Source organism: Hemiscyllium ocellatum, chromosome 23, assembly GCF_020745735.1.
Source record: "Hemiscyllium ocellatum isolate sHemOce1 chromosome 23, sHemOce1.pat.X.cur, whole genome shotgun sequence".
Classification (NCBI taxonomy): domain Eukaryota; kingdom Metazoa; phylum Chordata; class Chondrichthyes; order Orectolobiformes; family Hemiscylliidae; genus Hemiscyllium; species Hemiscyllium ocellatum.
Genome location: NC_083423.1, coordinates 37,455,108 through 37,469,226, shown reverse-complemented (window position 1 = coordinate 37,469,226; position 14,119 = coordinate 37,455,108). Strand labels below are relative to the sequence as shown.

At 38.5% G+C, this 14,119-nt stretch overlaps 1 protein-coding gene across 4 annotated transcripts in view; it reads right to left on the bottom strand.

Moving 5' to 3' along the window:
• celsr1a (cadherin EGF LAG seven-pass G-type receptor 1a) overlaps nt 1–14,119 on the bottom strand; it is a 306,175-nt gene that overhangs the window by 140,666 nt on the left and 151,390 nt on the right. For 3 of the 4 annotated variants that reach the window (XM_060842867.1, XM_060842868.1, XM_060842869.1), the window contains exon 3: nt 4,920–5,558. The exons of the other annotated variant lie outside the window; for it this stretch is intronic. In XM_060842867.1, the coding sequence (XP_060698850.1) occupies nt 4,920–5,558 (639 nt within the window). The remainder of the gene's footprint in view (nt 1–4,919; nt 5,559–14,119) is intronic. 4 annotated transcript variants of the gene reach the window in all.

Below are 14,119 nucleotides of genomic sequence, written 5' to 3'. Positions count from 1 at the left end.
AAAACAAAATTCGAGTGGTTTCACAAGAATGCTCAGAATTGCTTAACTCCAAATCCCCCCCTCTCCCCACACGGCCCCCACCCAAAGGTTTACTCACTATTGGGAAATGTAGACAAGTAATTGCTTGCTGAATATTCCATTCTGTGCATTAATATTAACCCTGTTTCTCACCATTTCAACTCCTCCATCCATCTCCGGTCTCACTCCAATGCCTCTGGCCTTCTACAATATTCCAAACAAGCTCAAAATAAACTTCAAGTACAATACTTCTGGCTTCAGTGCAACTTTTGATTTGAAAACTGACTAGCAAATTCTGACTATGACCTTTCTCCTATTTTCTTGCCAGTTTCTACTTTTTGTGTTACTTGACTTCACTGCCTTCTACTTTGCAACTGCTTTATGTTTCCAGCCTTTTTCATATTTTCATATCTTCACATCATCATATTTCACCTGGGTTTAGCCTTTTAACAAAACATTCATTTACTTTGAAAACCTCTAGCTGCTTCTTCCCAGCAGTAGTTGCAAAGAATGACATGGACATTATAATATGAAAATTGCCTGTTTGATTTAACCATTTGAAGTTAACAATTATTCTTCTCCACACTTATACACCTGTCAGGTTTTTTTCCTTTTCTTCAACTTCTTACCTTCCCTATTCCCAAACGTTGACATGGAGTCTGCTTCAATCACTAACTCTTGATAATGTAACTGCAGTGTATTGATAAATATTCTCTGCTCTCTATCTCAAATCTCTCATATTTCATCTTACATCCATGCCTTATTAACCACTAAAACGAGTTTTCTGTTCATGCTGTAACATTTTGTCATCATTTTAAATATCGCTGTAAATCATCTCAGAATGCCCTCTGCTCTAATTATATGGACCCGCATGTTTCAGGGCTATTCTCATGCTTGTATTTTTTTATGCAATGTAATAGTGTGGTAGTGATCCTCCTCTGTAGATTTCTCAAGCCTCAGATCAACATCCTCCAAAGGTGTGTGCCCAAAACTGCATGCGGTACTCTCGCTGTGGCTTACAAAACAGTTCACAAAGTATATCTTGACTTTTATGTTCTGCGCCTCTTGCCAGAAACACAATATTCCATTTGTTGTTTGTTTTCATAATGGCTTTATCCACTTGAAATGCTGCTTTTAATAGCTTGTCAACCTCAGTTCTCAAATCTCTCTGCTCTTTTACATCACGTCACTATTCCCTGCTCAAAGTGTAGTTGGGATTTTTTAAACTCTTATCGCTTTACCGGTTCCTGTGGTCCACAGAATTACTTACAATGCCTTCTACTTCCGTGTTTTCTACAAATGTAGACTCGACTTTCTTTTGCTCTTGATCCAAACCACTTACATACCCAGCAAACAGAAGCAGTCCCAGACCAGGACCCTTTTCCCAAACATACAGAGAAGCTGACCTTAACTCCTACTTGAATTTGTCCCTTCTAACCACTCTTTGATTTCATTTATTATCTTCTCATTAATCTCAATTAATCTTATCAATTAATGTCTTGCAATTTGTCAAAAGCTAAACCATATTTATCAAGCACATCAACTCAAACAACTCTCGGGTTTGGAAGAACAATCTTATTTCTTAAACCTGTAATGTTAATCAAGATATTACTGATTTAGTCGTGAAAGAAAGTTTCAAACACATTCTCAACCTACACTACTTTGGTCTATAATGATTCAGATTAGTTCACCATCCCTCTAAATACAGACACTGCATTGGCCATTTATCTTCATCTTCTCAATAGAATCCCAAAATACCAAAACTGCACTTTTCCACCTTCAGATTCTTCAACTTAAATGATCAGGTTCAAGCACTTTAGCTTAACTAACTTTTATTTACAGTTTCCTTTTATTCATTTGGTCATTCTACTATTGTATTATTTCAGTACTTTACTGCTCCCAATACAATTCAGTCCCACCTACATTGATACAAAGTGCTTGTGCTATGATTCCAGAGAAAACTGTAAACCAACATAATCAAATTTATCAAATTACCTCCACATCACAAAGACATTACCAAGATTTCACTTTTTGTACTTTAACGCAAGTAAGAAGCAATATAAAATGGAAGTTGTCCAGCAAATCTTTCAAATGGAAGGATAAACGTCACTGTAGTTAACAGAACATCGATAGGCCTTGCTCAACACAAGCATCTGCCTCACTCTCCACAGACATGTGCCATTATATTGATATACAATTCCAGAATATGTTGCTCTTTATTCAAACAGGGCAGGCAAGCAGACTATCCAACAGCAGCTTTCACCAGAGTTTCATAGGCACAATTATCATTAGCCATGTTTCTACCAGCTCACTCCCTCAAACTGTGAAAATCCTAATGCTGTAGCTTTCCAGAGTTCTTATTCAACAAGTCAACCTTTTCGGAAACCATTCAGCTGCTCATTTCCCAGCAATTCAACCTTTTTAGCCCACTGGCATAGTCCATCCAAGAGTTCCTGCATTTTGTGCAGAGTTCCTTTTGTCTGCAGCTCTCCAGTCTCCCAGTCAGCCACAGAGCGATGCATGTCAACTTCCTTCCTGCTGCACGGCTTCCACGTTAAGGGTCGCTGAGTCAGAGAATCTGTATTTATTTTCCAAGAACAGTAGATTCCATGAAGATCTAACACCTCCCCCCCCACCACTGCACTCACCCGACCGCCCCCAACCCCACTGGGGAGAGGTCCAGATCTTCATCTTCACAATTGATGCAATCCCTTTACAGAATTCCTTTCTAAATACTGTCAGAAACAATGGAAAATTCAAATGACAACTTAAAGAAATCATGAATTTTCCTTACCACCGCTTCTGGATTAAAGGTTTGATTGTCCTTTTTGTTGGCAGTATTCTGATCAATATCTACTTATCTGTGATGTAAGCTCAGTGAGGTGACCTTGTCGCAGACAAGCAAGGCCAGCTGATAAATTAGATCCGAACACTGCAACTGAAGATGACAGAGCTCCAAATACTGGTCAGAAAAAGGCTTTCATGTCAGACAAATCTGTCATCTAGTGCAACTGTATGCTAAAACAATGAATAACATTAGGTTAACATTGTCAAAGAGGCATGTGCTCATTGCATTTCCATCGAGCTTTATAACAAGATGATGTCTTCAAGACAATAAAACTTTCTATTTTTAAATTTTAGCCTTCTAGCAATAAAGGTCAAAATTCCACCTGCCACTTTTAAATGCAGGTTCAGCAAGTAATTATTTTTTAGTGATCATGCACAAGAGCACCCAGATCCTGCTGCACTTTTTTTGAAAACTGTCTCTCTTCATTTAAATAATAGTTGGCCTAATGATCCTTCGTACCAAAGTGCACAGCGTATTTTGCTAAATTAAACTCCATCTGCCAAGTCTTTGCCCACTCCCTTGACCCATACCCTCTGTATATATCTATACCCTCTTGCATATTCCTTACACCTTAATCACAACCTGCCCTATTTCTGCATCGAGGCAAAATTGGATACATTTCACTTTGCCCTCTCCTCCAAAACATGACTGCAGATAATAAATAATTCAGGCACAAGGAGTAATCCTTGTGGCACTCCACTAAAAAAGTCTTTCCAGCCTGAAAAAGACCTATTAATCCCTATTCTTCTTTGGTTTGTTAATGAATCCTTAATCCACCCGAATACATTATCCTCAATACAGGTACCACCAAGCTGCTATCTTCTACAATAAATTCCTATGTGGCACCTTATCGAATTGCCCTCTGGAAACTTATCCTCAATTGCTATCAATAAAATATCTTTTCTGGTCATTTATTTTATTGCTACTGTGGGTCTGTATTTTATGCAAAATGGTTTCCTAAGATTCTACAGACAAATTATTACATTTTTCAAAAATGCAGTTCGCTGACTGTGAAGCATTTGTGAAAGGCCACACCACATAAATGCAGGGTTGTCCTGTCCATCCATATCTGATATCAGCCAATGGCCCAGTTGGGATAATAGAAAAGTGTATTTCCAACGACATGGTTTTAGATTCACTGAGACACAAATCAGACCTGAAAGTGAAGACCAACTATCCATCCACAAATGTCCATTAAGACTTGATTTTTTAAAAAAACTCTATCGTTCAAAATTTGAACGATTCAAAAGGTTTCTGATCAAAATACCTAGCTTTCAACATTTACAGCTTTTTTGGTATCAATTTGAAGTTGAACAATTGTTCAACTTTGTTCTTTACCCACTGCCATTGCTGACAGGAATCTCGCTCCAGGCCCATAAAACTGCCACTATCACTGCTTCGTTGCCACGCCAACAGGACTTCTGTTCTCTTGCTGCAGCCACACCTTGCTGCAGAGTCTCACTCAGCAATCACCACAGCATCGCCAGAGTCCTGATAGGGACTCACAACGTAGCCACTGATGAAGCCGCCACCAGGACTCGGGCTCACAATGCTAACACTGCTAAAGCTGCCCCTGAAGCTCCCATCAAAAGTCTCATTTCAGACCCCAAAGCTGTATTCTTTAATCAATCCCATCACTACCAATGCCACTGTGACTGAGTTCTTCACCAGAGCGTAAATAGGAGCAAAAAGTTAAAAAAAGTAAGGAAAAAAGGAGGAAAAGGAAAAGCAGATGGAATGGACGAGCCCCATGCTCAGGAGCCTGAACGTTACCTATCTTGGATATATGGCTTCTGTATTTGTTTAAAACAATTTACGGTGGTAACATTTTCCTGTTCTGATGAAGGTTCATTGACCTGAACTTTGCTTCTTTCCCATAGATGCTGCTTGATCTACCAACTTTTACCAGAAATTTCTGGTTTTATTTCATAATTTTGACCTTTATATTACTTTGTTTTGGTGTACAGATTGAAAAATTCATATAACAATCTATTCTAAAGCAGAATCAGGTCTTCATCTTAAATAAATACATTTCAAATAGAGAGACACTCACCTGTATAGTCTTCACGACATTCACAGTTATAGCCTCCCTCCCTGCTTCGGCAGAGACCATGGCTACCACATGGATTTGAATAACAAAGGTCAATCTCTGTTTCACAATAATCTCCAGTAAATCCAGGAGGACACCTGCAACGCAGTCCATTGATGGGATGAATGGGTCGGAATAAGACAGTGTCGGACGAAATAAAAGGAGCTGAACTGTCAAACTTCAGCACAGAGACACATTTCATGTAATTTTCACAGGGCTCTCTCAGGCAGATATTGTCATCAAAGGGAAGGACTCTCTGAGTGGAGATGGTGGTCAACAACGTCCTGTTGAGGTAAATTTGTTCCTGCAGATCCTCTGAAGGGTAGTATTGATTTCTTACTCCACCTGGCAGCAATGCAGAGAAACTCACATTCAGAATGTTTGTACTAACATCAGTGTCATTTTGAATATTAAAAATAAAAATGTCATCTTTGGTTGTGGACAACACAGCAGCGACTCCTTCCACAAAGAGCGACAGCAGTGGAGACAGAAACTTATCCTGGGACATATTCTCCAAACGCACAGTAATGCTGTTTGTTAGCATGTCTTCTGTGATGATGGTCACTCTCAATGTACATAGTGCAGTAATGATGTGAAGACCATCTAGAGAGAGAGAGAAAACAAAACAAACCATTACAATTTGATAGAGAAGCATAGATGATGTTGTTAGAATGATTGGCACAGTGAGAGGAGAACTTACTGCTATCTGTCTGCACTTCAGAATAATGATTGCAACCAATCACTGAAGAACCAATGCATTAGCATTCCCAGACAATTTTCTTATCCACATCTGACAAACCTACAAGTGAATTAAGGCTATAGAGGGTAGGGTGTGGTGCTGTAAGGAGGAGATCAAAAAATTGCTCCAATAGAACAAAATCATGATCCAAGAGGAGGAATATTAATTTTAGTCATGGTGTCAGAAATGTGATAGAAGACATTTCAAAGCAAAAGAGAGAGATTTAGATCTGTAAGATTTTCAGAGTATGAAATGGGACATAATCAGGGAATGTTATATTCAAGTCAGTGTCATTGTAGTCTCTATTACATATGCACATCAAACGAAACCTTAACACGCAACACAACTGCACTGCCAAAGCCTAAATGAAAGGCGTCTGCGATTAGTCAATCATTTTTGCATATTTTAAATATTGCCTGAGGACACATATATATGACAGTGTAAATGTTTCTTTAATTCTGTACTCTATAATTAAGGGAAAACATGAAAGTGAAATAGTAGCAATGTTATTACAATAGAAATCCATCATAAAATGTTTTGAAAAACTATTTCCAAAAACCAAATTCAAATTCTCTTTCATAGCAAATAGTTCCCTTTGATCTTTCATTTCCACTGGCAGCTGTGAGTTTGTGAATTTATGTCCAAGGTTGAGGTCATCTGCTCAGCTAATTAGACCTCTTGTTTGAACTATCAAGCTCCATAACATGCCACAAGACTCTTAAATTTTCTCATCTTCCCCCTGCCCTCAGACTTGTTTTACCTCCAAGAGACCCAATGGATACTTCTCTTTCTCAACTATTTATCTCTCCTTCAAACCTCCTACAATCTCTCTTTCAAAGAGTCTGATGGACTCCTACTTGCTACCCAATTATAATCCACATTCAATCTGCATTTCTTTAAATGAAGCATCAACAAACTCTTGTACCACTACTTGTGCAAATTCTCCCAACTTGATTTTTTTGATTTGTTTCAGAGCACCAAAAATGACCTGGTCAAACATTACAAATAGGCTTGTTGGTTCTAATTGTGCCCCTTCACCTCTCAGGATCTTACCTGCAGCCTTCAAGACAATCTCTCCTTACAGAGCCTCACTATCAGCTACTTCAGAGTTCTGTTTAATTCTGAATTGAGTTTCAAATCTCTCTGGTATTTCAAAATCGAGACCTCTGATTTCCAGCTCCAAATTATCAGTGGCTTGAGTCCTCATCTCACTATTACAGAATCCTCACCGTCACCTTTTTTTAATACCAGTCTTAATTTCCCTAAACCCAATGCCAGGCATCTTATCTTAACCCCTTGCAAACTCCATCTTAACTAAGACTCGACCACTCACATTCTGCGATCATCAGCCTTAACCCTGTTGACCTCAAATGGGTACCCATCATCCAGTGGTTGATTTTTAAATGTTTGCTTTAGTCTAATTTATTCCAGTTCTGAGTTATCATTTGAACATAGCTTCCAGTTCTGCTAAATTGTTGAAAACTTAACTCTTATACCAATAGCATATTTTGAATAAATGGATTACATTAAATCATTTGTTTTAAAATTGATGTCCCTTTTGTGGATAATAATATCCGTTGATTCTCCCTCACTACCTATTCACTTTTCCAATTTTATCAACACAGCTGAAAGTGCTTTTCTGTCTCAGAGCCAATGAAGGATTATACATCTGAATGTCAGGCAATATACATGTGGTCACTCATTTGTTGGGTATTTCATGCATTTTCTGCTTTTCCTTCAGATTTATAACAGTTGTAGAATTTTCACCATAAAAACTAGCATGGGAGAAGTCTTGTATGCCAAATCCTTTTAGAACAGGAGACTTAACATTGCTCTTGACAGTCAGGAGGTTGAGAAAAGCTGCCTTTGTATCAATTGATATTATTCTTTTTGGCAAGATACATTTTTATGTTGACACAGTAACCCCCAAGGTTTTAAAAGTGATTCCCCATATCATGAAAAATGAAGGACTAACATCACACAAATTCCAGACCTTTCGCACAGTTTCACTATCATGAATTGCATTAACTCAAATCTGCAGGATTAGGGGTTTTGAACAGTCTAGTATTCCATACTTTTCAATTTTGTAACCCAAATTCCAACTGTCATTACATTTTAAAACAAATATTAGGCATGAAGCCATTAGGTTAACCATTTTTCTTTAAAATGATTTCCAAATGTTTTCAACCTGCATGTTTTTCATTATCCAGAACAGTGAGAATGCCAGACAAATCCTATTTTATCATATTCTTATAACGTAACCTGGCAACTGGAGCTTGGCAGATAGGCAAGTAAAGCCCTGATACCTTGCAACAATCTTCTACGTTACATCAGCTTATCTATCGAAAGCTATTTTCAGTACTTGGTTGATGTCAACGATCCTTTGTTTTTACAGTTGATAGGGCTTGGAGTTTATTTTACATTAACCACAGTTGAGTAATGATAATCTGCAAGCAGTGCAAATCCTACAGGGTGGGAGAGCTATAAAATCCACTGATAAAAGTGATAAGATCTGCCAAAGGGGAATTTGAAAAGAACACTTGCAAGGGCTAAAACTGCTGTATACTGCATTGCAGCCATGAGTGTTAGATTGCTTTTTAATTTAAATTTCAAGTTTTGTATCTTTTTCAAAGTGTTTCCAGACTTGTGGAAGAGGGTAGTTTTATTATAACTACTCATTTAACTGAAACTTTTGCACAAACAAGGAATGTGGCTGAAAATAATTTCCAGATGGACAACAAAGTGAAAAACAATTAAATGCAATAATCAAAGTATTCTTAAATATGAAAAGGGAGAGTGAGTGACAAAAGGAGAATGTGGATCAATTAAAGGTAGTCAGATGCAAGAGGATAATGAGGAAGAAGGCAATGGCAGACTTGTCTGATAGTTAAGGACGAGAGCAAAGAAACATAATCATCAAATGGTGAAAACCTGAAATTAAACCAGAAAAATGCTGGATGCACTCAGTACCTGTGCAGAAATATTGCTACTGCTTCAGATCAATGGCTTTGTTTAAGAATTTGGAGGGGGGGGGGGGGGGGGGGAAATCGAGCTTTTAGCAAGTGGAGAAGCAGTAAAGGGCCTCCCATGAGAAAGAACAAAAGAAAATCCTCATCAGAGGGAGGAAGCAAAAGAGGTGAAAGAACAAAAGGGGCAATCAGACTAAAATTGATGGCAAACAAAATAAAGCAGCCTAAATAGCAACAACACAAATTTGAAAGACTGTCATTTAGAAAATAGAGCAGAGATTATGATCTGATATTGATGAACTCAAAGTTGAATCCTGAAGGCTCTATCAGGACATGAAGACTTATGAAGTGACTAACCAAAAAAATGAAGTGGTATCCAGTGACCCTCATTCTCACCACATAGCAGGATGAAAACAGAAAGGTAAAAATCTCAGGAGATCGGAAGGTTGGAATCACACTTGTGGAACATTTCCCCTCACTTCACAAACCGGTCACTTGATTGGTGTGTGCTCTCCCGAAGGTAAATGAAACCACACGGTGATCAGCGAACACAATATGTAAAATTGGAAGTGCTGTTTTACCTGGAGCAACACAAAGTTAAAACTGCCAAACCAGGGGTGGTGGCAGGGGAGGCGGTCTTAATTGGATTAACTGCAAGTCTCAAAGTAAATAAGAAGTCAATTAAGAAAATAATTGAAAACAAAATAAACAAATCTTTCAGATAGGATATTCCTCAGGAATTAAATTTGGAAGTTTGGCATAATTTTCCAAAACCCTTTAAATTCAAAAATTTGCCTTCAGATTGATATATTTCAAATCTCACTCCATTATTTAAAACAAGGAGGGGACAGAGGATGAAATACATGAATTACGTGAAAGTTACTGGAATCTAACATGAAAGAGCAGCTGGAAAAATAGCTGTTGACCAAAGCTATTCAGTACAGATACATGAAGAGTAGATCATGCCAGGTGAATTTAAATGTTTTGAGGGGATCACTTACATGGTGAGAACTACCCATGGACCTTAGCTGTAAGAAATTTCAGAAGGCATCTGTTAAGATTGTAAAGAATAAAAAGGTGTATGTTCATCGGGTGAAGCAACTCAAGTTGCACAATCTCAGGATCACAAAAATTGGATTTGGTCTGATTTGGTAGTAAATGCTCTTTGAATGTTGAGATTCAGTGCAGGAGTAATCTCACACTGTTCCTAGATAATTGTTTTTGTTAACAAGGTAAGTAATATGAAAATTGGACATTTGCAGACTTTTGGAATGTGGATTTCCAATCTCCAGGAATTCTTAAACCTACAAAAACAAGGGTTTGAGTAATCAATAATGTTTTAAAAATAGGAATAGTTACAGAGTAAATAAACAACTCCAAATAGCACGACCCTTTCCTGCCATCTGAATTTTGATCAGTACTAAAGATCCTGAAGAAAATCTGGTGTGTTGTTATTTACAATAGATGCCAAACAATTTGGAATGTTGTGGTTTGGCAGGTTGTAATAATCAGTAATCAGTCATACTTATTGCACCTCTGTTCAGAGAATTGTTGTAATATGTTTAAATGCCTTCATTAAGTGAAGAGGGTGGAAGTAAAACATCAGCCTTCTAACAAAAACTCTCAACTATTTGTTGCAACTCTCTCTAATCCATTTAATTAACATCCATGGTAAAGACAACTTCAGTTACATAATAGATGAGTTCTAGCCTATACTTTTCAAACACGTTGCACGGAGATGTTGGTTGTTCTAAGCAGCTTATCAAGTGTTTTAAGAAGCAATTTTTTTGGATATACTCTCAGAAACGTGATACCCAGCTGCACTCAAATGTAACATAAACCACCTTTTTTTTTAACTCTTTCAACAGATTAATTGGTCATGTTATGTTTTGCTAAATAACTATTATCTAATGGCTGCGTAGTTATTTTGAAGGATATAAAAGATGAATTGTGTGTATCTATTGCTACAGAATTATAGAGCCGTGCAGCATAGAAACAGACCCTTCGGTCTATCTCGTCCATGCCAACCAGATATCCTGGATTAATCTAGATACATTTGGCACATTTGGCCCATATTCCTCTATACCCTTCTTATTCATACACCCATCCAGATGCCTTTTAAAAGTTGTAATTGTACCAGCCTCCACCACTTCCTCTGGCAATTCATTCAATACACGCACCACCCTCTGCTTGAAAACTTTGCTCCTTATGTCTCTTCTAAATCTTTCCCTTCTCACCTTGAACCTATGCCTCAAGATTTGGACTCCCCCACCCTGGGAAAAAAGAACTTAGCTATTCAACCTATCCTGATTTTATGATTTTAGAAACCTCTGCAAGATCACCCCTCAGCCTCTGACACTCCAGAGGAAATAGCCTAAGCCTGTTCAGTCTCTCCCTATAGCTCAAACCCACCAACCCTGGCAACATCGTTATAAATCTTATCTGAATCCTTTCAAGTTTAACAGCAAGGAGACCAGAATTGAAAGCAGTATTCTAAAAGTGATCTAATCAATGTCCTGTAAAATCCCAACATGACCTCCCAACTCCTATCGTCAATGCGCTGACCAATAAAGTCTAGTGTACCAAATGTCTTCTTCACTACCGTCTACCTGCGACTCCACTTTCAATGTTGTGTTATTGTTGGAGTCTGAGCTTCCTAATGTGAACATAAATGAGGGAGAAACTCAGCTTTTCAATCAAATATTTTAGTTCCATTTCGTATCTTGATAAAGAATCCTATGTCAATCTTAATAGCAATAAAACACTCCAATCATAAACACTCGGTGACATGCTGACAGGTCGAGACACATTGCTACCAATATTCCAAATTGCATTCCACAACTGAAATATAATCATCACACCACTGCAAGCTCAGAAAGCCAACACACATTGTATCAAAAAGCACTCTTCATTGAGCAACCCAAAGAATGACTAATTCTTATGTGTGCGCTAGAAGTATAAAATCAACTTAAATGCATAATGAAGAAGTGAATTACGTCGAAAGATGTTGTGAATCTCACTTTCTTCTGTCAACACCTGCAAGACACCATTTATTTGTCTTCATTATCCTACTGCTGTGTGTGGCACTTTCTCAGTTGGTGTTCAAGGCAATATCTCAATATTTTGACAGTTTCATTGCATTCTTTTCCTAATGTCAAAATCCATAAATGTAAGCTATTATATTTTATTTGATATCTTTAACTTGCACGGCCTAAGCAAAAGAAACCCAAAACCTCAAACATGATACAACAGTCAGGCATTTGAATGAAAGGTATAAAAACAGCAAGAGGGGCTTTCATGTGAAAGGAGATTATTAATGGAAACGGCTGACCTTCAGAAGTACAAACATCAACCAGGTTCAGGGGTGAATATAAAATGTCAGTACTAAATGTAACTCGCAATCACAAAGCCCAATTATACTGAGGTCTTTAATATAGAGCTACTGAACACCTACAAAGTGAAAGTAGGCCATTTGGCCCATCGAATCCATACCAAACCTTCAAAGACCACTCTCCCAGACCCATCCCCTGATCACATCCTGTAACTCCCTATTTACCATGGCTAATCCACCCAGTCTACATGTCCCAGGATCTTCATAGAAGTGTTCCTAAATTCAATGAACATGTCACCTGAATCTAACACACAAAGCAACCTCCAATTATATTTCAATCCAGGTGTTAGGTCTCTGTCATTCTGCTCCTCTCCTGAGAATCAGGTCAAAATTATTATTTTCCTTTAGCTGTACAATTCTCTGTTCAAAAGAGCACTCCAAATGCAAGGAAGCAACTCAATGATTAGCCTTTCCCATCCAGCAGAGCACTGTTGTCCAATATGCTTGCCACATGACAAACCAGTCACAAGTCTGTGTTAAAGCGACACGGTGCATTTTTAAGCGGCACACAATAATGAGTTGTGTTTGAGTTGCATGGCTGATATGAATAAATCATGAGGGGCATAGATAAAGTGAACAGCAAAATCTTTTCTCTAAGGTGGACAAGTTCAAAACTAGGGGTTATATTTGTAAATTGAGACAAGAAAGATTTCAAAAGGACAAGGGACAACTTTTTTTTCTCACGCAGTGGTTTGTGAGCAGAATGAACTTGCAGAGGAAATGGTGGATGGAGGTCGAGTTACAACATTTAAAAGACATTTGAATAATTCTTTACCATAGAGGGCTGATGAGGCTAAGTATATTTAAGGCTGAGATAGACAGATTTTTAGGCAGAAAGGGGATCAAGGCTTTTGGGAAAAGGCAGACGGGGCAGTAAAGGATTATCTCATGGAATGGCAGAGTTCACGTAATGATTGAATGGCCTGTTTAAGTCTTATGATCTTATACCAGGTTTCTCATGACCTGAATATTGAAAGACCACTTACTCGTTGAAAGATTAGACCATAGACAATAGGTGCAGAGTAGGCCATTCTGCCCTTCAAGCCTGCATCACCATTCAATATGATCATGGCTGATCATCCTTAATCAGTATACTGTTCCTGCCTTATCTCCATAACCCTTGATTCCACCATCCTTGAGAACTCTATCCAACTCTTTCTTAAACAAATCCAGAGACTGGGCCTCCACTGCCTTCTGGGGCAGAGCATTCCACACAGCCACCACTCTCTGACTGAAGAAGTTTCTCTTCATCTCTGTCCTAAATGGCCTACCCCTTATTTTTAAGCTGTGTCCTCTGGTTCGGGACTCACCCATCAGCGGAAACATGTTTCCTGCCTCCAGAGTGTCCAATCCTTTTATAATCTTATACATCTCAATCAGATCCTCTCACAGTCTTCTAAACTCAAGGGTATACAAGCCCAGTCGCTCCAATCTTTCAACATAAGATAGTCCTGCCATTCCAGGAATTGACCTCGTGAACTTACGCTGCACTCCCTCAATAGCCAGAATGTCTTTCCTCAAATTTGGAGACCAGAACTGCACACAATATTCCAGGTGCGGTCTCACCAGGCCCCTGTACAGCTGCAGAAGAACCTCTTTGCTTCTATACTCAATCCCTCTTGTTATGAAGGCCAGCGTGCTATTAGCTTTCTTCACTAGCTGTTGTACCTGCATGCTTACCTTCATTAACTGGTGTACAAGAACAACCAGATTTCTTTGTACTGCCCCTTTACCGAAATTGATTCTATTTAGGTAATAATCTACCCTCCTGTTCTAGCCACCAAAGTGGATAACCATACATTTATCCACATTAAACTGCATCTGCCATGCAGCTGTCCACTCACCCTGTAATCTCCTAACATCCTCCTCACATTTCATCCCTGCCACCCAGCTTTATATCATCAGCAAATTTGCTAATGTTATTACTAATACCATCTTCTACATCATTAATATATATTGTAAAAAGCTGCGGTCCCAGCACTGATCCCTGCGGTACCCCACTGGTCACTGCCTGCCATTCCGAAAGGGAGCTGTTTATCACTACTCTTTGTTTCCTGTCAGCCAA